The 24,527-nt window shown below is 40.2% G+C and overlaps 4 protein-coding genes across 5 annotated transcripts in view; 2 read left to right on the forward strand and 2 right to left on the reverse strand.

The window, feature by feature from the left end:
- Positions 1-16,905, reverse strand: part of LOC135349623 (uncharacterized) — a 41,490-nt gene extending 24,585 nt beyond the window's left edge. Inside the window, exons 1-5 of the mRNA XM_064548184.1 lie at positions 16,806-16,905; positions 14,300-14,487; positions 7,695-7,839; positions 7,448-7,618; positions 1,969-2,285 (exon numbers count right to left, since the gene is read on the reverse strand). The gene's annotated coding sequence lies outside the window, so the exon portion shown is untranslated. The remainder of the gene's footprint in view (positions 1-1,968; positions 2,286-7,447; positions 7,619-7,694; positions 7,840-14,299; positions 14,488-16,805) is intronic.
- LOC135349443 (uncharacterized) lies at positions 11,593-13,534 on the forward strand. Of its 2 annotated transcripts, none has more exons than XM_064547978.1 (5): positions 11,593-11,720; positions 11,779-12,178; positions 12,310-12,624; positions 13,171-13,268; positions 13,364-13,534. In XM_064547978.1, exons 1-4 carry the CDS (start codon positions 11,706-11,708, stop codon positions 13,236-13,238), a joined length of 798 nt encoding a protein of 265 aa, XP_064404048.1. In that variant the 5' UTR covers positions 11,593-11,705; the 3' UTR covers positions 13,239-13,268; positions 13,364-13,534. The 2 variants fall into 2 exon arrangements, with proteins under 2 accessions (XP_064404048.1, XP_064404055.1); XM_064547985.1 differs by having other exon boundaries at positions 13,171-13,238.
- A 1,172-nt stretch (positions 16,906-18,077) lies between the features above and the next one.
- Positions 18,078-24,527, reverse strand: part of LOC135349858 (uncharacterized) — a 51,334-nt gene continuing 44,884 nt past the window's right edge. Inside the window, exon 10 of the mRNA XM_064548498.1 lies at positions 18,078-18,095. The gene's annotated coding sequence lies outside the window, so the exon portion shown is untranslated. The remainder of the gene's footprint in view (positions 18,096-24,527) is intronic.
- On the forward strand, positions 19,160-20,705 carry LOC135349149 (uncharacterized). Its single transcript, XM_064547644.1, has 4 exons — positions 19,160-19,481; positions 19,535-19,813; positions 19,872-20,075; positions 20,120-20,705. The coding sequence occupies exons 1-4, from the start codon at positions 19,178-19,180 to the stop codon at positions 20,461-20,463; spliced, it is 1,131 nt and encodes a 376-aa protein (XP_064403714.1). The 5' UTR covers positions 19,160-19,177; the 3' UTR covers positions 20,464-20,705.

Consider the following 24,527-nt stretch of genomic DNA (forward strand, 5'->3'; position numbering starts at 1 on the left):
GGTGCAAGCTGCGCTGTGCTGATGCCTCTCGCCATGTTTTGCTTCGCTCAAAAAGTGGAGTGTTATATAGCACTCAAATACAAAGCAAAGTAATACCTCTTTTATAATGAAAGAGGTATTAGTTTGCTTTGTATACTGTTATGTTGTTACTATGCCTCGGTGCGTATGCGCAAGCAAGGTATACGCGGTAGTGTGTGTGTATGTGTGTGTGTGTGTCTTGTGTGTAGACTGCTACAGCTGCTTAAGGATCAATTGAGTGCAGGTAAGAGTTTCTATAGGCTTCTGGTAACATTTTCTTGGATTCTGATTCGTGGTTTTGGTAATGCTTTGTTCTCGAATTATGCCTGGTTTTGCTTACGGGGAATGTCATTGCAGCCGTTTCAGAAGAGTGCGTAGCAAAACTTGTCCATGGAGTGTTGCTACTCTACTTAGTTAGCTCAAACGCTAGCTATTGGTAGCTGCAAGAGTGATAAGAGAGCTGCAAGGCTCTATACTGATGCAGCAGCCATTAATTATTTTAGACTTTGTACTTTTGACATTTTTTTAGCAACAATCATGATCCTACTCCCTGAGTCCCAGATGCAAAAATGTTCATCATGATAATCATATCATGCATGTGTGTACGTATTAGCAATATTAGCTAGTAGCTTTATATTGACACAGCATCAGCACACGCGGTACTGTTGTAATTGTTGACAATGAACTACACAGTCATTATAGAAGAGGAGCTTAAAGGAAACAGAAGTCTATCTGATGGCTTGGTGAACTAGAGCACTGAAGTGCTAACCCTCGGCTATACTGACATGAATCTATACAAACCTGAAGCTTGTTGCACAATAAATGCAAAAGTATGTATGAGCATAAAAGCTGGCTAGTAAGCAGCAAGTAACAGGAGCAATAAATTTAAAGGCATGCTGAAACTTTTGAGAACTGCATTTTAGTGATGCATGAGACATGTACTGTGGACTAAAATCACATTAAGGTCAGCAAAGAAACCTGGAGTCTTGTGGCTCCTGATATGTTTGGGAAGTTAATGGTACATTAAATGTGGTTATCATCAAGGACCCTGGTGCATGCCTAGCGCATGCGTATGAGGTACTCTAGGTAGTGCCGACTACTCGTGGCAGTAACAATTGTATAGGTAACGTACCTAGAGCCGTTCCGTCGTCCCCCTCCTCGACCCGCCCCTTAAAGGCCATGGGGGTGTGGGTTGTGATTGTTTGGGGCTGGGTTGTGTTTTTTTGTGTTTTTTTGTTTTGTGCTGTTTTTGGTTTTTGTTGTGGTTTTGTTGTTGTTATTCTCCAGTCCCCCTTCCCAGCGGAGGGGCACTGTGACAGGAGCAGCTTGGCCATCAGGTTATCGGTAAGACTCGCCCTTCGTGAGAGGACAGGAGTTTAACTAATCTTTCCCCACGGAGATCGCCAGCCCGAGTGTTGGGGTGCAGTCAGGGGGTGCGGTCAAGCGAGCTCCTGACCGCCAAACCTATGCCCTTGGGGTCTAGTTTGGTTCGGGGACGCAGAATGTTAACTGGAGCTAAAGAAGCAACAAACTACAATTCTAGCTTTCTACTTTAGGGACCCTGTTCCATTGCTCCTGATAAAGGATCACTTCAGCTGAAAATACGCATCTTCCACGTGTATATATTCATAATATATGTACACGTGCAAGTGTCTTTGTTAACATTCATAATCGATTAATGACATCTGTTAATCAATTTCATATATTTGGATGGAGTTTGGTCTCGCTCTATTCCGATTAGCGTATTAATTTTGCGTGCACCTCCCCATGCACTCTCTTTATGCAGTAAACGATAATTATTACCACCTCTTGAGACACTTCTCACACGTATAGATCATATAAACTATCTAACATGTAATGACACAATATATGATTTGACATGGGTACATGCAGTCGTCCTAGGGATTGAGTTGTTGGCCTAAGTCATGTAGATATTATTCAAAGACTCACATTGGATTGTGTTGTTTTATTCTCCCTCTGAGGATCATTCTTTCCAGCAGCTGACATAGTGAGGTGAGACTCCAGCATATTGCACCAGACATTTGTGTGTGCATGCATGTGTGTACATGTAAATAACTGGAGTACATTATCAATGTTGAAATTGCAACAAAGTACACAAACAGAAAGTTTTTTGGAGCAAACTTGTATGATATTGTAAATAATGGCTTCTAGAGTCATAATAACCCACCAGTCCATGAAATATGGGGAGTCCAAGAACAGCTCGAGGTATCTCTTGAACACTCTCTTACCCAGCAACTTGGTAAACACTGGAAAATGTGGACAGAGAGAGAGAGAAAGTATTAGAGCAACATCGAACACATGCACTCAAGATACCGTAGTCACAGTACAACACGAAATAATTATTTTGTAATGTTCTATGGAATCCACTTTGAAAGTTTCTTACAGTGTCAGCTTTTGAGGACATTACTCTGTTTCAGTGAAGCACTAGTGTCTAATAAATGTCAACCCATACACTATCACTAAAGCAACTGGAGAGCTACTTTAATATCATCACCCACACTTGGATTGGTCAGTGTGCATGAAAGATACAGGAAGTAGTCACGTTACTCTCCGCATACATCTGATGCACAGTATACCTACGTTCGATACTCTCTCTCTCTCTCTCTTGATTATGCTTTAATTGCCTCAATTTGCATCACACAACAAATTCACAAGTTGTACTCAACACTTGGACACTTGGATCCTTGTGTGTCACTAGTAACCACCACATTTATACCACATGCACATGTACGAAAGTATACACACATCTTTGTACATGATCAGTACACCTAATCTACACAACATCAACATACCTTTATCCCATACCCCACTACACCCTCAATCATATAGCATACCGTATAGCGCGAAATTTTCGAGGGGCTTATAATTTTCGCGGATTTCGTGAGTTAGCCACGAACAATTTTCTTTTAATTAGAATTATCTACGCTATAACGTTGCAAACATTAAAGGCATGGCTTCCGGTAAGCAGTTCTTCCACGAACATTGTGCAACGAAATGCTTTTAGAGGCCATTCCATGAAATATAAGTGCCTCGAAAATTTCACACTACGTATATACGGTTATAACATTGTGCTTGTTGTGTTTACCGTGTATAGAGTTGTTGTAAAGTTCCAATCTGGAGTTTTCCTACATGTCAAAAGTAAAGATTGTAACTTAACTTTACAACTTAATTAAGTTAATAGATCTAATAATTATGGTATGCATGTGATGTGTAAAAGTTTATGGTGCAGTGGGGTATGGGATAAAGGTAGCATAGCTTGAATGTGTGGTAGATAAATAATATGGTGGTAATGTGGTGGTCATTCATAAAATCTATAATTATATACGATAGAAGAGGAAGAAGGATTGGAAACGGAAGCGATTCACGTGATGTTTTACATTGAAGTCTACAAAGTGGCTCTGGGACCATCTGTATATATGAATCACATGCCCCCTGGTATAATAGTATAGTGAAGAAAATAAGAGCGCTTCTTCATACTTGTCTATAGTACCTATAATATTTATCCCATACCCTACTACACCCTCAATCACATAGCATATTCACACACATCACACACCCTCACCCTTCACTTTTCTCCCACGGCTCTCCTGGCTTGTGATAGTGTGAGTCCATACATCCTCGATCCCCTCATTTTGGGGTCAGTGAACCACACGAGTACATCCGCTGGTTTGTGTGGGCCGGGTCGTCATGGATACGATACATGCACCACCCCAAATACAGCCGGTCCAGTATCAATACCAGAGGAGCTGAGGAAGGGGGAGGAAGAACAGTAGTAAACTAATTCATGTAAGTTGCTTCTTAAAACACAATATCTAAGTCAAACACAAATCTTTCAGACAGCTGTTCAGGTAGTAACACAGCTCAATGTTCAACATTATCAGTGGATGTAATCACTCTGTAATGGATGTAATGCCAGTAATCACTCCCTTTTTATTGCAATCAAACAGTGATAATTATTCATCCATTACATGCACCCGTTGATTTGCATTACTCATTAGACTTCTTACTTGGCTATGGGTCAAGTGTTAGGTAAAGATCAATAGCGCAAAAAAAGTGTGGTGGCGGCACAGTGTGGCATTACATACCAAGTAAGGCAGAAATTAAAGCTGTACGCTCACACGCATGCACTTGATGATCCGCCAGCTCCAGCAACTCTTCATCCATTGGTCAATATCACTTCAGTCAAGCAGCTGAGACAAAACAGACGGTAAAGACCCACTACACAATAAACATAGAGTGAGACAAGGGTACTAGTCTGATAAAGGGTCATGCAATCTATACAACCAATTTGATAGACATAAATGATCAAAATAATGATGACAGTAGAAAAAGACCAAGCTTGCAGAGTATAGTCTACTGCTTTCAAGATCACCATCACTCCAGCTAGCCTCGATTTCAGGCAAGATATTTAGTTAACACTCTTTTATAATCAATTTATCAATTTCTAAGCATATGAAAAACAACATTGTTCACTTGAACTTAGCAATGGCAAAAACATATTCCACTCTATGCATGCACTGGTCTAGCTAACAAAGATCAATTAGCGTTACACAATAAAACACCTATACAACCAATAAATTTTTTATTAGTAGCACCCTACAAGGTAATAAATCGAGTGACAAATCTTAGAATTAGGCTGCTAATGACTATTACCACAAGCGTAAAACCACACATGATAATTGAGTAATTTGTTAGAAAGGAGTACGAGCTACTCCCCACTAATGAAAATGCCTATAAGCATACAGCCAGAGGTTAGCTGATTATTAAAGCACTAAAGATAAACTAAGGCTATATGCAGGCCAATTTTCCTGTAATAGAACGGAAGGTCTAAGAGAATAGGCTTGCATAGATCAGATCCAATGACCACTCTACTACTAAAGGCCATCCCAGTGTATATAAACCCTCTCCTTTTGCAAATAATGGTCGGAATGTGCTGAGGATCCTTGATGGTTTTATGTGTTGACTGCAGTGGAACCTCCATAAAACGGACACCATGCATTGGGGACCAGCCTTTTGGCCGTTATAGAGAGGTGGTCTTCCTTGGGAGGTTTCGATTTCCAGCTATGTATTTTCTACGAGTCATTTCTTGCTGCAAATGAATCTTGGGGCTTTGCTAACTGCTTCTTTAGCTCATACAAGCTTTGAAAAGGCTGTAGAGACAAGCTACAGCCAGGTTTTCACGATTGTGCAAAAATAATGCTATCTCAGCAATAATTTTCTGCTAATTCTGGGTGTGGCTGTCCGTTCTGGGAGGTTATTTTCCATTGCTAAAGCTAGTTGGGGACTAGCCTCCTTCTCAAGGCCTGGAATCGAGGCTAGTTGGGGACTAGAAAGCTGCTCGTTGTACTGATATTTCAAGTGAGGTGAAAAAGGTTGTAATGATTTGTTTGAAAACAATAATTATAAAAATAGCACATTCATTAATAATATCAATAAAGAAACGAGTACACATTGTTCAGTTACTGTTCTGTCAACCTATATACAGTGAAAAGGAAGTGCATCATTACATAAGAAAAATAAGCAATTGCAATGTACTTGTATAAGCTACACACATGTAGACAGTCTGCCATTACGCAAAGATTCACGTTGGATTGTGTTGTTACAGGGTGAGGTGAGACAGCTTGTCCATTCCAGCAGACTGCACCAGGGCATTGTCACTGCTCTGTATAGGCACTCCTGCATGGTATAGGTGTGTGTATGTTAGGGGGAGGGGGGGAGACATGTAAACTAGAGCATTGAAGTGCAAACCCTCGGCTGGTAACATGATTATAAAGAAACCAGAAGAGTGGTATAATGCAGTGCATGTAGTAATGTATGTCTAGCAACTCTGGAGCAATAAAACAAACCAGACTGGCCGGAGGCATGCATGCTGAAACATTTAATAACAGAGTTTTAGTGGTACATAAGACATGCACTGTGGACTAGGTCCTAGTCTAGGATCACAGTAAAGAAGCCTGGAGTCTTAGAGAGTATGGCTGCTGGAGTAGGATCCCCATGCAGAGTCAGCTAACAGAGAATCAACAAACCAGTCACAACTCTAGCTTTCTATTGTAGTGACCCTTTTCCACTGTTCCTGGTACAGGATCACTTCAGCTGTAAATACGTAGGGTATCTCGAATAAAGGCCGCGTGCAGTTAGCTAGCTGCAACGCGCAAGTTCAAGCTTCTCGCTTTTATTCTACAACAAAACTGTAACATCGAAAAATCTGCCACTATTAACTTGTGTGCGGAGGCTATCCATGCTGTAGACACAGTGCTATGGCATCTAGGTGAGTAGACTCATATATTACAGACAAACAGACAAAGAAACCAAAGTACTACTATACCTATGGCCGCCCACGCGCGCCTCGGGTAATAAGTGGAGTATGCAGATCTACAATGTACATTATCAATACCGTATAGCGGGTATATTTCGAGGGTATAAATTTTCGCGGATGTGCCTTTAGAAAGATTTTTGCGGATTTAATTTTCGTAGAATAGCGCCTTTTTTGCAGCATGCATGCATGCATGGAATATTAAATTCACGGTTATAAATGTTCGCGGTTCATGCCTAATCCGCAGCGAAAACCACGAACATTTTTATACCCTCGAAATATACCCTCTATACGGTTTGAAATAGTTGTAGGAAACAAGGACACAAAGTGTTTTGGAGCATAATTATGGCTTCTACACATTCCTAACAACTTACCAGGATAGAGTTCAGGAATAGATCGACGTGTCTCTTGAACACTCTCTTACCCAGCAACTTGGCAAACACTGGCAACTGTGGAGAGAGAGAGAGAGAAAGTGTTAGAGCAACATTGAACACATGCACTCAAGATACCGTATAGTCACAACACATAATACAACACAAATACTGTACAAGCATTACATGTTCTGTGGAATGCACTTCTTACAGTGTCAACTTTTGAGGACATTAATCTGTTTTAGCGAAGAACTGGTGTCTAAGAAATTTCAACCCATACACTATCACTAAAGAAACTGGAGAGCTACTTTCATATATCTTACTCATCTCACCAGTTTGAGCAGTGTCTCCAGGAGGTTGATGTGTTGAGGGTAGTGTCTGTGTTGTAGTGTCTCAGCACAGAGGGGGAGGAGGGAGGACACTCGGTCACCACACCCACTCACACCACTCAGCTCTCCAAGCACAATAATGAAACTGGAGAGGGGGGTACAAGATTAGTAAAACTGCCTCAATTTACATCACACAACACATTCACAACCCTTGGATCCACTAGTGACCAGTGACCACCACATTTATACCACATGCACATGTACAAAGTACCTTATCAAACACATCTTTGTACATGATCAATACACCTAATCTACACAACATCAACATACCTTTATCCCATACCCCACTACACCCTCAATCACATAGCATATCCACACACATCTCACACCCTCACCCCTCATTCTTCTCCCACAGCTCTCCCGGCTTGTGATAGTGTGAGTCCATACATCCTCCCTTCCTCATTTTGGGGGCCAGTGAACCACACTGGTACATCTGCTGGTCTGGGTTGTCATGAATACGATGCACCACGCCAAATACAGCCGGTCCATGATCAATATCAGAGGAGCTGAGGAATGGGGAGGAAGAACAGTAATTGAATTGCTTCTAATCCCAAAACGTATACTGACTATAATTATACATACTCAAGATCACCAGCCTCAGGAGTTCCTTTGCCATGCAGTTGATCCTATCTTACATGGTCTGCCAGCTCCTCTAGGTTAATCAATTGGTCTTCCAGAGTAATTAACTCTTCATCATCCATTAATAGTCAATCAAGCAAGCAAGCAGCTGCAATGAGACAAAACAGGTGGTAAAGATCCACTACACAATAAACATCAAGTGAGACAGGGATTTAGCTCTGATAAAGGGTCATGCAATCTATAACCATTATTTGATGGACATAAATGATAAAGGTCATGCAATGTACATAATCATTACTGGTTGGCTGGTCTCTGGGAGGAACTCCCTCATAACCACAGAGGCTGACATACACAAAAAAATGATAGTGGGCTCATGTAAATTGTATCTAGAAAGTGAAAGCACTAAGAGAATGCAGTGATGTCATTGTAATGATGTAATAAAACGTCTCATGCTTCACATGGAGACTAGGTATCACTGGTCAACTATGGACATGGTTCAAACACTAATAGACAACACTTCATGGCAATTGGTAGAAGAGCTTCCTCCCCTCTACCAGTTGTATCTGGCGTTTCTCAAGGAAGCATCTTGGGGTCTATGCTTTTCTTGGTACTTAGTCTACCTTAAGGTGACATATTTTCGCGTGTATTAATTTCTGCTATTTCTGCGAATGAGAGTAAAATCGCAAAAATTAATACTCGCAAATAATTGGCCGCCCTCTTGTTTAATGTATCCAGATCGACATTTCGTAAAATATTATACCGCAAAATGTACAAAACTGTAAAAACGCAAACAAATCTACCTGTGAAAATATGTCACCTTAAGGTATATCGTATATCAATGATCTACCAGAACAATTAACTTTGCAACTTGTTACCCTGTTTGCAGATAATGCCAAACTATTTACCCCAATATTGTCTTGCAATGACCATACAATAATTATACTATTTTCGTTTATCTATGCATGGTCCGTCCAACGAAGGGCAAACAAGTTTATCCTAGGAGACTACGCCAGAACTACAGACTATACAAAACTCGCCTCACTAAACTCAATAATTATGCTCCCACTATATCTATGGTTTGAGCTCCAAGACATCGTGTTCTTAGTAAAGTGTCTTAAATAACCGCCAGACAATGTACAGAGCTGAGTACACATCTATAGGTAAACTCTCAGCTGCTTCCACTGGTAAGAAGTTCAACCACAAAAGGAGCAGAACCACCAAGGCTATTGTTACAATCGTAGACTCGGCTCTATATATTGATCTAACATCGCCCCTAATACAGTGTATCAAAAGGAAACTACGAGCGTACTTATGGAACTACTTTGTGGTAACACTTGACCCTAGCTGGTGAAACTTGCTCATACCATTTAGTATGCCCCTGTGGAATAATTAGTATGTACATCTAGGTCAACAACTCCTTCAATGAATTTAGTCTGTCAGCAGTAAACTCTTCCACAATGTCATGCGAAATAACTGCATGTATCACACTGTGCATAACTGCTGTAAAGCTCAAATAATAGTAATAATCCTTCCTCAGCGAACCTGAAAAAGTTCTGTCACTTTAGTTTGCATTTGTGGTTGAAAAGGTCAGCCCAACTCACCAAATTATCGCCGCCCCAATGAAGTGGCCATGGCTTAGAGATGGGCGCGAGTCAATGGTTGTGCACACTAACCAGTTGATTTTATGCCTTACTGCTGCCTCGACGGAAGCATGTGTAGCCTTTAAAAGCTGCACTCGGTCAACTAAGCTGCTTAGCAAGCATGTCGACTTGTGCAGTGCCCGTGTACACAAATGGCTTGCTGCTTCGTCTTTATTCTAGTCAGGAAAGTCTACCAATGAGTCCTACAGGCTGTAATAGCTGGTTTTTGAAGTGTCCTAAATGAATATAGCTCAGAAAAACTTCAAAGCACGCGCATTCATGACACTATATATCCAATCTACCACAGAATCCAATATCAACATTGATACTTGTTGTTGTACAATTTACAACAATTTTGACCAGTAGAGGAGTAATACAGGGAACCTCTAGCCTCAACTCAGGTCTTTTGTATTGGTGTATTGCAGTCTGGAATCGAGGCTAGAGAACGTCAGTGACTGTAATAAAGAGGTGAGGCTTTGGGCTGGTCAATCTGGCTGTATGAAAATGGGGACCGTGAATAAGCTAACTTCCATGCAGAGATTCCAATCTGGACAAAGTCCACATTATGCACAATGCATTATTGCTTTATATAGTGGTCAAGACAAAGTGTGTTTATCGTAGATAGAACTTACTGTTCTTATTATAGTTTCCTTTCTCAACTTTTCGGTTCTTAGCTCCTTATAGTTTCGTTAGCACGGTCTCTCGTAATAGTGTTTTGTTTTGTTTTCTCTATAGGTGCCTCAATTTTCCCATAAAAAGCACAGTGACAGGATCGAGCGATTACTCTTGCTTTTCCTGCTCTATATATATAACTCAATTTACTGTGCTAAAATGACCCTTTTAATTGTTGGGATTGGTTAGACATAAATACAGTGCAGGACTTCTGCTAGTTGGCCAGCCTGCTCCTAAACTCCAATTAAGCTATTGGATACAGTGTAATTACTAGACAAAAGAAGTTCGCAGCCACAGTATTGGTTAAAAATTCATAGCAATTGAGGAACACTAAATCAACTTTACCACATGAAAGATGAAAGTCCTTGCATAAGAGTTACCCCCCTCATGGGCCAATAAATATGCTTAAGGTGTTGACAGCCAGATGCTATAATATTATTACTTTATTAGTAGAAGTGTTATTACAATTATAATATCCATAATTATCACTGAAATTAAGATAAACTACCCCGACCACTACAAACAGACAATCATCTTCCTATATAAAACTGCTGTATAGCCCGAAATTTTTTAAGGCTCTTAAGGGTTGACTACTTATACCCTTGCATGTTATAGCAGATAATTTTAATTACGCAATTTTCGTGTATTGTTAAACCCACGAAAATAAGCCCCTTGACAATGTCACGCTATATACGGTATCCCAAAGAATGAAAAACAACTAGTACAAACATTTCAATACACTCGTGCACACCACCCTGACTACATATTTTAAAGATTTGGTTCGGACATCGATCTGCAGAGCTGGCCTGCTCCTAAATTACAATCAAAATTCTGGACAGAAGAAGCTCTCAGCCAGTGTTACGTAGAAATGTGAGCTATTACTTAGAACGTTAACTTTCTCTAATGAATGCCCTTACGGTCAAATATATGGTTACTCCCCTCATGGGTAAATGAATGCACTTGAAGTGTCTACACAGCCAGAGGCTATAACACCCATTAGAAACCATAACCGAAAGAACTGAAAGATAAATGTCTGAAGTTGAGTACTAAAATTCAATTCAGATACATGGATACACAAATGATATTCATGATCTGATTGACGTCAAGCTTTGCTATGGAAACACCAATCAGTGAGTAGACCGTAATCACAAGGGATCCCCAGTGAATTCCAGACACACCCAATAATAAGAGGAAGTGACATAAGCAGACAGGAAATGACAGGAAATCCTCAATCAAGTGTTTCTCTACTAGCTATTATCTGATATAGGCCATATGCAAGGAATCACACAATCAATCCATGGAAACAAGCGAGAGCTAGATATCAATCCATAATTATACCAACACCATGCATGACGTAATGAATCAGATCATTCTATACATGCAAGTAGTGGATACATGCATATCTACTGTATTATAATAACAAATATCCAGAGGACGCTTCCTATATAGAGCTACAAAATGATACAGGAGCAGATTATCGTAATTTGAGGTTTCATTAATGACTTATGGAACACACTGATCAGTGAAATCATAGATATATTATCCTCCATTATCTAATTTATTCATGATTCGACATGCACATCCTGACTATAATGACGTATAGGCAAATCAGCACTGAAGTGTTTCTTATCAGTTTTAATAATCTAGATGCGTTATTAATCCTTGAGACTAGCTATAGGCTGATATTATATTTCATAAATCCATGCCAATGCCAATGGTAAGAGTCCTATATGATTATATAGCATACTATAACCAACTGTCTGTATGGTTTATAGGGATCAGTGATTTGGTCAGTTCTCCTTCTAGGAGGATGTCTGATTGTAAATGTGTCTGGTCAGACAACCATTAGGTCTTCTCTGCAATCAACAAACAGAATGTATGTTTGTCCAGGAGAGATTGTTACCTATGTGTGCAGTGGAACTGGAAACACAATTAGGCTAACAGCACCACCATATGTTCCTTTGGCCAATCCTTTGTCGTATGCGCGTGGAGACACTCTGGGATCAGGACAGCTAGGAATAGGAGGTGGCCCTATCGTATCAAATCTAATATCAACTGATTCACTTTTGATGGTAGCAGACTTGATAGTGCAAAATTCTTCATTGCCAGAGTTTTCTGTTCGTTGCACTGTTCTTTCACCTTCTGATGAAGCTGTAGCTCAGCACAAACCTTCAGGTACTAGGTATAAATTATGATTGACTCAGTCAGTTTTTAAGTTACTCGCCATCCTCTCGGAGATGATTGATAAGTGTGGTGTACTAAGCAATTAAATAATCACGCTATCATCATTGATTTCTTTACCATAGGTCCTCCTTTAGATGTGATTTCTCCTATGATTGGATATTTTTCCCCACCAAACGAAGGTACGGCTGGTGTGCGAGTTACCTGGACACCTAATGATGGAAACTATGACCCTAGTCACTTCACGATCCAGGTGTTTGACAGTAACACTAACACTGCAATTAAATCCATCGCTATTTCTGCAGAAAGCAATAGTTTTGAAGCAATACTTGCTGTACCCTTTAGTGCTCCCATGGATGTCTACGCATGTGTAACAGTGACGTCCAAGTGTAACCAGACAACCGATGGAGTTATGACGGACTCCATTTGGATCAATAAAAGTTAGTGGCTATAAAGTAGGTAACTGTGAAAAACATTCAGGAGCATACTTATAATTATAAGAAGTGTTTAGCAAGTAGACCCTGGCCAATTATAGCTCAAAAATCCAATAAAGCCCCCAATTAGGTGTACGTATACATCCCTGGAAATCAACAAGCAGATAACTTTGGCATATACATTGAACTGAGCGTTAATTAGCAAACAATATCTGTACTTTCACTTTTTTTTATTGCTAATTTCATTATCAAATACTCTTCAATGGCGCTGCGATGGACTAATGGACGTATGTACAGATCTAATGTAATGTACAGATCTAATGTATGTGTATTTATAGACTCTATTTTTAGACTGTGAATCTCAGATAAGTCTGAGCCACATGTTTTGTTTTTTTGTCAGTTCTCTCAATTTATTGATTTTATATGAGAGTTCTCAACGATAGACATGCACTGAAAATATAGGCCGTTGCTAGTATAGCCTATCAGTCTATCACAGGCACATTCTCAAGCGTTTCTAAAAAATATGTGAATCATCTAATTCTATTCATGCAGGTATAAAGACAGCATACATGTTCTGGGTACTCTTTTCAGCTGCAACAATTGTCCTAACAATAATCTAGGTATATATGCCTGTGAATCAAAATTTACAGGTATATACTAGTAAGACTTAGTGTATATCTATTCCAGTATTGTACTGTCACGTAAATAATATTAGTGAGTTGAGTAGCTGATGCTTTTTATGCAGGAAATAATTTTCTGTGATGTCCAAGATTCTAATAATTACAGCAGTAGTTTAGGACTGACTATAAGCAATTAAACTCTTATAATCGCAAAATTTATAATTACATGTTTATCTCTGTATTCTGTAATAAACATCATTACCAAGCACGTTGTCGACAGAGTCGATTATAGCATGTATTGCAATTCTATATAATCGTTGGACAGTGCATGATAACCCTAACTATGGCAAAGATTTAGAGTGGGACATTCATGGAATTGCATGGCCTGCTCCTGAACTCAAACTATAACTTCATTACATACCATGCAGATTCTTCCAAAGAGATCCCATGCAACCATTGTTGGTTAGAAACGTGAAAATCCATACTATACTTAGAAGTATAATAGTGAATGTCATTAAAATATTATATTATACTCCCCCTCTCACGGGCCAATAAATATGCTTAAAGTGTTTACAGCTTCACCCATTAGTTGCACTGTTATACTATTATTATTACTACAAACACACCCTAATAAAGGAAGGAAAACAACTATAGACATCACATGTGCAGTGATCGAATTTCATTTACTCTGACACTGTACAAACTGCTTCCACACCAAGAAATGGTTAACCACGCAATTAAATCCACCTACGCACTAATTAACAGTGAATATACCAGGCTCTAATACCCAAAGGCCTGGATCGGAGTCAAGCATAGGTCATCCTTTAGATGTAATAATTTACATCACACAACACATTCACAAGCTGTACTCAATGCTCAACCCTTGGACACTTGTGTATCACCAGTGACCACCACATTTATACCACATGCACATCTACAAAAGTACCCTTATCACACACATCTTTGTACATGATCAGCACACCTAATCTACACAACATCAACAAACCTTTATCCCATACCCACTGTACACCCTCAATCACATACATGTAGCATACTCACACCTTTACCCTTCACTCTTCTCCCACGGTTCTCCTGGCTTATGATAGTGTGAGTCCATACATCCTCCACTTGGGGGCCATGCAGTGATCGAACCACACCAGTATACATCTGTTGGTCTGTGTGGGCCGGGTCGTCATGGATATGAGATGCACCACAGCTGGTGATAGGTCCAGGATCAATACCAGAGGAGCTGAGGAAGGGGGAGGATGAACAGTAGTAAAATAATTCATATAATTTGCTTCTTAAAACACAATACCGTGTACAGTAGAACCTCGCTAATCCGGACCCCTTTAATCCAAAACCTCGCAAATCCGGACAAAATAGCAAACTGAAAAAGAGGAGGGGCTGTCAGTAGAATAGAGTACTGCGCATGCGCAATGTAAATTGCTTAGCTGAATCAGCAAATAATTTTATTGATAAACTGCTCAAGACAATGGCCAGTGCAAAGAAAACGAAGAGAGAGCTCACAAGACTCACTGTATTGGAGAGGAAGTTCAGATAAAGAGACTATTCTAGCTAGCAGCTTCCCTTCTGGCCACATTAATATCATAATACATGTACAAAAGTGTCTTCGTTAATGATATTCATAATCAATTAATGACATCTGTTAATCCGGAAATTTCATGTATTTGGATGGGGTCTGGTCCCGCTCTATTCAGATTAGTGAGGTTCTACTGTAGCGGGTGATTTTCGTGAGGTAAAAATGTCGTTCAACTCGAAAACATTGATGTTTATTAGTCATTTGACTTCACTGCTTACACTGCATTACATGCGTTCCGGTAAGCCATGCACGTAAGGGGAAAAATTTCGTGGAGGTAAGTGTATTCTTGTAGCTTATGTAGCAGCTATAGGGTTTCATAATGTTGTGTGGCCTCTATTAATCAGATTATGGGATACACGTTAAAGTTTGGTTAAAAATTTGGTTTGAAACAACTAAAATGAAAGGTACTGTATCTCTTTCCTTGGCAATCTGTTGTAGAAATTACAACAACAGTAACGAATCGTTATGATGAATTAGATGAAGTTGTATGTGAGCTCCTCCCTGACAAACAAACTGTAGTCTAGGTAACGGCCTTATCAGTCAAGTAGGCTAAAAATCTGTGTCCTTTGATGTAAGCTTTGATGTCTCTTTGTGCATATGTAGTTATAAAAAAATAAAAAAAAAGAAACCTTTGACTAGCTAGGAAGAGTAGCAGTAGTAGTAGTAGTAGGAAGAGTAGCAGTAGTAGTAGCAGTGCAAGCAGGACTAGACTAGATTAAAAAGTTGGTGGAAAGAATAACTGACCGTTTGGACGTCACCTGGCTGCCAGACTTTCATCTGGACTCTTCCCCCTGAGTAGCTGGCCTTTCTCTAAGCCACAAAACTGAGCAAGAAGCTGAAGAAGCAGCTAGACAGAGACATGTACCTAGCCTTGAGAATTGGGAGGAGTGGCTCAACTAGTTAGCCCAGCCCAGAGGAATTGTTACCGTGGGTACTGAACAACCGTAGAAGTAGGGCTACCCCTGGCTTTACTGAATTAACTAGCTGTGTCTGCTGTCTAGTTGGACCAGATTTAGCTAGATAATGGGGTAGAGAATAGTTGAGCGGTGCTGTGTGTAGCTTGAACTGTACTGGCTGGCAAGAATCTAGTAAGCACCCTATGCACTGATAACTCGTCAGAATGGAGGGTATGTTCTAGGGATCTGGACAGCTGTACATCCAAAGGAGCCAAGGAGTGCCAATCATCTTCTCCCAGTCTCTGACACGCTAAACAAAACGAGCTAGAACTGGGAGTCCCAGCTAGAATTGCTAGCCGGATCTAGACTAATAGAATGACATGGAGGCGTGGTGAGGCCGGATCCACACTAATTGATCGACCTAAAGACGCTCCTGTTCCAGATTTCACGAATAATGGCAAGGAAAGGGGTATAGCAGGTAATTTTCGTTGGTGCAAATTTTCATACAAACTACCATTTGTATTCGTACAGGTCGTCAGGATGGTGACGTTGAACATAAGAATTATTATTGTGCCAGAAAAAGTTTGCAGTTTTAATTTTCGTCCACTGATACTATATACCCGCTATATACCCACTATACGATAATCATGGCAGAAGTTATGCTCTATGAGCATATGTAGGTGGAGTCACCAACATTTTAGTGAATTTTGAAGTACTCGTAAATAAAAAGCCATAATTATGATACTGATGGGGCTAAGGTATTAATATGTATGCCAAGTTTCGTTAAAATCTGAGGGGGTGCTCATTTTTTGTGTTGACTTGATAAGGAATGTCCCATAAACGAAGTAAGTACTTTAAGTGACACAAATTCACACAATGTACATGGTATAAAGTGGAAGTTTAGCCTAAGCTGAGTGCATGGGTTTGGCTGCATGTGAGTTGAGGGTGACACTGAATGACACAATAAACATACGTGGGTACAGTAACAATCGTTTTGTATAAGGAAAGTCAGACTTAAGCCTATGTTATACCATACAGTGCTAGCATAATTATTATTACGCAAAGACTCACATTAGATTATGTTGTTCTATTCACACTCTGAGGATTATTCTCCCCAGCAGCTGACATAATGAGGTGAGACAGTCCACTCCAGTAGGGTATTGTCACTGCTTTGAGTGCTGTAGATTACTAAAATATTTTGCGGGTGAAAACCTTTGCGAATGAGCGAAAATTTGACCCTTTGCTAATGCGTTCTGGCAAGAATCATGTGTATTTACAAGTAATAATTTAGGTTTTGCGGATTTTATTGTTGCAAATTGATCTACAATCGCAAATGTTTGATGCATGCTTGCAAAACATTCTAGCATATAATACGGTAGTTAGTGGTCACCCACAACTTGATCTGTTACAGAACACAAAAGATTCGGAATTAAGGTGATACACTTCATACTAGCTAAACTGTAACAGGTTTGCAAAATACAACCACAGCCAGCTAGGTCCCATAATACAGTGCAGCTAGTATCTTTAAAGGTTTTTTAAGGGGCCTTTATACTTGTAGTGTTGTTTTCACACGGTCAGCTAGTGAAAAAAGAGCACGACTATTCTCCACATACAATGAAAAGGTAATAATGAGCTGAGCAAATTTACAATCTTGAAAACACACCTCAAATTATCAGCATAGTCTACAGTCTGTACAATGTCTCACCATAAGCCTTGGTGACGCTGGTGAGAGCAGCAGCTGCCCCTTGTCTAACTGAGGGTATGTTGTCCTCAAGGTTGGCAAAGAACAGTAGGAACAGTTCATCCAGCCACGATCTGAGGAGAGTGGGGAAACACCAACAGCCAGCCAGTCAGTACTCTATAATGAAACAGCACAATTGATCGGAGCACAAAATTATTATGCCCTCAAATAAAATTTCCTGTTACGTTTGCGTTGCAGGTTTTTCTGGCTCCAGAAAAACGCAAACTGAACGGTAGCGTATTATTCATAAATGCACCGTAATTACGTATAATTATTATTCTATGGAGAAATTGCTGAGGTAGCAATATTATTCTGTACGTAGCTAGCTAGTAACTTTACTAGTGCGTGTCCAGGGGCACATGGGCACATGAAAAGCAATGGGGAGACTGCAGAATTAACTCAATATATGCAAGGCTGGAAGAAGATGAGAAAGTTGGCAGTAACGAATCTGCTCAATGTCCTACTCAAACTATAATTATAACCTCCGAACAAAAGGAAAATCTCTCTATCATATCCGTAAATATCAATAAACATAATGGTAGTACAAAGGGTTTGTAAATGGTAAGCATCAGTCAACCAATAAACATAATCTGTACTAGGGTGGGTAGATTTGGTAAAGACTTCAGAATGGATAAGCAACTATCACTCTGATCCAAAACAAACGATAAAGACCCACTACACTAAAAACATTAAGTGAGTTAACATTAATTTTAGTGAGACAAAAATTAGCGACCACGTATAATCGATCACTGCTACCAGCGTTGTTAAGGACAACTACACACTCTTTTGCCTATCAAAATGTAGCTCTTTCTTAGCTCTATTTATGCTGGGAGTTTGATCAGCTGACTAACTGTCGTCATGTTATAAGCGATAGTAGAGTGACTACCGAATTTCATTGAAGTCACTCAGTCACTACTCTATAATGAAATACCAGAGCTCAATGAAATACAATACATACAAACAAAGGGAATGAGTGTCGTAGTGTTTCTTACCGGGAATTAGAAGTTACTCTCACCGTTCGTCCCATGTATACAGTCTCTGACAATCCTTGTTCACCTTATATATGTGTGTCATGTTGTGTGTGCATGTGTGTGTGGGGGGGGGGGGAGGGGGGTTGCTGAGCTGTAATGTGTAGACATGCATGCATGCATGAGCACTACTAAAAAAACAAACACGACATGAGACCTAAAAAAATAGGGTTTAGAGAATGTGCAAGCCACTTGATCTAGAGCACTGCATGCATGGCTCTGGGAGAGTCGATACATGTATTACGTAATTATTGTGAAGATTGTGAGCAGGTATATTTCGAGGGTATAAGCTTTTGCGGAATGACCGGTTTTCGCGGATTTAATGTCCGTGGAATAGCAGCCTTTTACAGCATGCATGCATGCGATATTAAATTCGTGGGCATATATAAATGTTTGCTTAATCAGCGAGAGAATAATTATACCCTTGATTAGTCTTATGTTCTATAATCTGTCTATATGCGAAAACAGGAAGTGTATTAATATGAATATAAAGGAAGTAAACAATTGCAAAGGAGGTTGTCTAGTCAGCATCACATTAACCTTCTCACTGTCAATAGAGATGACACTAATAGAGATAATAAAGCTCATTAGAGTTCTTCTGATTTGCTTTCTGGCTGGCTTCAGCACTGGTAAGACTGACTATTCAATTATTGATTTCCTTACATTGACACTGCATGTTTCATAAAGCCCAATATTCAGTGAGTGTGGATAGACCATGTCCAATGGAAACAGTCACTTTTACCTGCACTGCTAATGGAGATATCTTGATATGGGACCTGCCTGGAAATCGTATCACTGTTCTCACCACCTCTGATCCACTAGTAATGCAGTCAGGCTACACTGTGACACTGATTGCATTTGATAACGATACATTAACTTCTACTCTATCAAGAACAGCAGAGAATGGGATCACTGTGTCCTGTTCCGAGATTGTGTCTACTCTAACCACTATAGGATCTTCAACAATCCGTTTGGTTGGTGAGGTCTTGTCCATTGTCCATTGTCTGTATGTGTAAAAAATGTATATATAGATCCACCAGGACCACCTTCTGCTGTAAGACATTTTATTTTGAGCAGCTCAGTCAATGAAGTCAGTGTATCTGTACAGTGGAACCCTCCTACTGAGACTGGTGGTAGAGATGACCCCACTTACACAGTGACCATCTCACCTCCGGCCCAGCTCTTTGCAACTGTCCTCACATCCACCTCTGTCACTGTGACTGCTCAATACAATGTGGACTACACTGTCAGTGTTGTGGCTACCAACTGTGCTGGGAACAGTACAACTGCTGACTACAACTTTAGGATCGGTGAGTCGACATCGTTAAAACAGCAACTATATATATATACTGACTCCCTCTTGTGCAGGTGGCTGTCCTGCATTGACCAACCTCACGAATGGAGCATTTGGACCAGTCTTCAGCAGATTGCCTGGATCAACAGTAACCATCCAGTGTGATGCTGGGTATGTGTCTGTTGTTGCGATGGTGACATGTGAGGGTACACTGATGTGGAGTCCAGACCCTGAGGCTATTGAGTGTACATCACTAATCACACCTACTCCCACAACTCGTTAGTTAAGCTTTTGGTATACATTAATTCTATTACACATGCAGCCCCTCCAATAAACTGCACGGCTCCACTATCCCCACCACTTGAACCACCTACAGCTGCTCCTTGTAATTGTAATTGTGCCAGCCTATCTGATGGGAGTCGATTTGATGCAGCTGTCTCCATCAGTGTGGTTGTCACAGCAATTGTATTCATGATAATAGGATTATTTGTGGGACTCTTGATAATGTATTTGTTCATGCATAAGAAGAATGTGTACTCCCCGTCACCTAAAGAGCGAGCTAACGTAGGACCCACTGTACCAGCTGGTCCTGTTTATGAGGAGGTGTCACCCAAAGAGGAGATTGAACTAAATACTAACCAGGCGTATGGACCAGTAGGACTGTGAAATTTCTGGTCATTTTCATCAACAGTTAATGTACATGCATGTAAACAATTAACACAATTAATATAGCACGTACTGCAACTGTTCATTATCAACAACTTAAGAACAATGTAAACAGAGTTGTTGGCATAAGTCATGTAGCTACGTAGCTGTTTCATTTTTCCTGGTCTGAAAGGATTGCTTCAGCTGAAAATACGCACCTCGATTAAAGGCCATGTGTATATTCATACATGTACATGTGAAAGTGTCTTTGTTAACAATAAATTATTCATAATCGATTAATGACATCTGTTAATCCGGAAATTTCATACATTTGGATGGAGTCTGGTCCCGCTCAATTCCGATTAGCGAGGGTCTACTGTTGTAATAATTTAAAAACAGCCTGTGCGCCTCTCCATGCACTCTCTATAATTATGCAGTAAACGATATTATATTGCCACCTCTAAAGCATTTAGATATAATAATATTAGGTGCCTTACATGTGTAATAAATATATAGGTGTCGTACTATGAGAGAGGATGAACAATATAAGAAGGCTAGGCTTGACAGACTATTTTATTTTATTTTAAGAGGAATATTTGGGTTCTATAATAACAGGTCTATAAGATGCATAATTTAAGTGTGTACACTGTATGGTGATGATAGTGTGTGTACACAACGAGCTGTTTAAACAAACTAGACACTTCCATGGACTGCTTTAACTGCTATTGAGACAGTGGTTGAAAAATAAACTTGGAAGTGTATAAAAGAAGCTATAATTATGAATAAATTATCATAAAGGAAGTAAACAATTAATCACATTGAAACCTTCTCACTGTCAAGAAATAATTCGAGATGACACTAATAAAGATAATAAAGCTCATTAGAGTTCTTCTGATTTGCTTTCTGGCTGGCTTCAGCACTGGTAAGACTGACTATTCAATTATAGATTTCCTTACATTGCTGCATGTTTCATAAAGCCCAACATTCAGTGAGTGTGGAGAGACCATGTCCAATGGAAACAGTCACTTTCACCTGCACTGCTCCTGGAGATTCCATGAGATGGGTACCATCAGATGCAACTCCTATCACTATCATCTCTTCTCCCTCTGGTCTCAATGTACCCAATGTTGTATCAGGTTACACCATAACACTGGTTGCATTCAATGACACTACATTAACATCTACTCTGTCAAGAACAGCAGAGAATGGGATCACTGTGTCCTGTGTGGACCCACTGCCTACTCTAACTACTATAGGATCTTCGACGATCCGATTGGTTGGTGAGTTGCAGTTAGCTATAGTGTATCGTCCATTGTCTGACTAAGTTACATAGATCCACCAGGACCACCTTCCACCATCAGACACTCCATTCTAAGCAGCTCATCCAATGAAGCTAGTGTATCTGTACAGTGGGACCCTCCTACTGAAACTGGTGGTAGAGATGACCTCACCTACACAGTGACCATCTCACTTCTGGCTCAGCTCTCTACTACTGTCCTCACATCCACCTCTGCCACTGTGACTGCTCAATACAATGTGTACTACACTGTCAGTGTTGTGGCTACCAACTGTGTTGGGAACAGTACAACAGCTGAGTACAACTTTAGGATCGGTGAGTCGACATTGTCTTTAAACAGCACACTTCACTGACCCCCTCTAGTGCAGGCAACTGTCCTGTGTTGACCGACCCCATGAATGGAGTGTTTGGACCAACCACCAACAGTTTGCCAGGATCTACAGTAACCACCCAGTGTGACACTGGGTATATGTCTGCTGTTACGATGGTGACATGTGAGGGTACACTGATGTGGAGTCCAGACCCTGAGGCTATTGAGTGTACATCACTAATTATAACCACACCTACTCCTACAACTCGTGAGTTTAAGCTCTTGACTATATATTTACCTCGTGTGTGCATGCGCAGCGCACAGCAGAGGATAGAGTGATTGGTGTGTGTGTGTCGGTTTGTGTATGTGTGTATACACAACAATGAGCTGTTTGAGCGAACTAGACACTTTCATGGACTGCTTTAACTGCTCTACTTATATATGCAGTTTAACTTGTAGGTAATCTTCGAAGATGACAAACTAATCAATCTAATCGTTGCTTTATAGATTCATTATCATATTATATTCCCCTAATGATAAAGTTGTTACGGTAAAAATTATTATATCTGTTTTGCTGCTGTGCGATGAAGCTCAACGCACGGGGTGAATGCTCTACTGAGCATCTTGTTAAATACTTCCAACAGTATGTTATTATTTACACAGCTGCTCCTCCAATAAACTGCAAGGCTCCACTATCCCCACCAAGGAATGGCACCATCAGTGATCATTCAGTACCAGCTTTTTCCGGTACACAAGTGAAATTCTAGTGTGATGTTGGACTGTTCCCTGAGGGCATAATGACTTCCACCTGTCTAGCTACAGGAAAGTGGGACAAAAACCCAGTGGAGACAGTCTGCAGAGGCAAGTGTATTCATTACTTAAGTAATCACCTTGAACCACTTATACAGCTGTTTCTTACAATTGCGCCAGCCTAGATGGGAGTCGATTTGATGCAGCTGTCTCCATCAGCGTGGTTGTCACGGCAGTTCTATTCACCGTCATTGGATTGTTGATGGGACTTTTGATAATGTATTTGTTCATTCATAAAAAGAATGTGTACTCCCCGTCAGCTAAAGAGCGAGCTAACGTAAGACCCACTACACCAGCTGGTCCTGTTTATGAGGAGGTGTCACCCAAAGAGGAGATTGAACTGAATACTAACCAGGCGTATGGACCAGTAGAACTGTGAAACTTCTGGTACTTTCATCAATAGATGCATGTACATGTAACAATTACCATAATTTATATAGCTAGCACGTACTGCAGCTGTTCATTATCAACAACTTAGAACAATGTAAACAGAGTTGTTGGCATAAGTCATGCAGCTACGTATATATCAACGACTCACATTGGATCGTGTTGTTCTATTCTCCCTCTGAGGATCATTCTCCCCAGCAGCTGATGGAGGAAGGTGAGACAGTCCACTCCAGCAGACTGTATACCAGGCATTGTCACTGCTCTGTGAGGGTGGAGGGGAGTACTTGTAATAAGTGGAGTATACAGATCTCATTATCTTGAAATAGCTTTAAATGTAGAAAACAAGGACAGAGAAACATTGAACACTCAAAGAAGTTAGATACATGTAGTCATGCACAGTATAATTACACAAAATTAATGAAAATGTTCTGTGGAATCTACTTTGAACGTTTCTTATACAGTGTCAGGAAACTTAGGTGATCTAGCTGGCTAAGAAATTTCAACCCAACCTATCAATAGTACAACATACATCACAACAGTAACTTTATAGACTTAGAGAGCATCCGAGATCCAGAGGATGTCCGACATGCGTGCACAAATAATTAAAAGTGCTAGTGTATTCTTTGGATTACGCAATATGGCATCAATACACAGAACTTATATAATTATACTGATTCGTGCACGCATGTCGGACCTCCTCTGGGGTCATACTGAATGACATAAAGAGTATCCTTTTATCAACCATCTCACCAGTTTGAGCAGTATCTCCAGGAGGTTTATGTGTTGAGGGTAGTATCTATGTCTGTGTTGTAGTGTCTCAGCACAGAGGGGGAGGAGGGAGGACACTCGGTCACCACACCCACTCACACCACTCAGCTCTCCAAATAGGAGAATGAAACTGGAGGGGGGGGTACAAGATTAGATTTAGTTAAAACTGCTATTACGTATAAATATTATACTCTGCAGTGCCTCTATTTACATCACAACACACAACACATTCATAAGCTCACTTGAGGATTCTCTTGTGTACACTGGCCCACATTTATCTACCACAACATCTACAAAACACGCACCCTTAAGGTATTCAATAGCATCTGGTTTTCACTCTGTTCTTTTGATTGTAGATCTATATGTTTTCTTTCACTTTGTTCTTTTCATTGTATAATCAGGCTCAGCATGCAGTCAGCACTAATCAACCACAAAATTCATTTAAGAAATATGATTCTTATACCAATCATTCTTGTGTGGTATAGCTATATAAACTGGAATGGATCCATCTAA

Source organism: Halichondria panicea, chromosome 1, assembly GCF_963675165.1.
Source record: "Halichondria panicea chromosome 1, odHalPani1.1, whole genome shotgun sequence".
In the NCBI taxonomy this organism is placed as follows: Eukaryota; Metazoa; Porifera; class Demospongiae; order Suberitida; family Halichondriidae; genus Halichondria; species Halichondria panicea.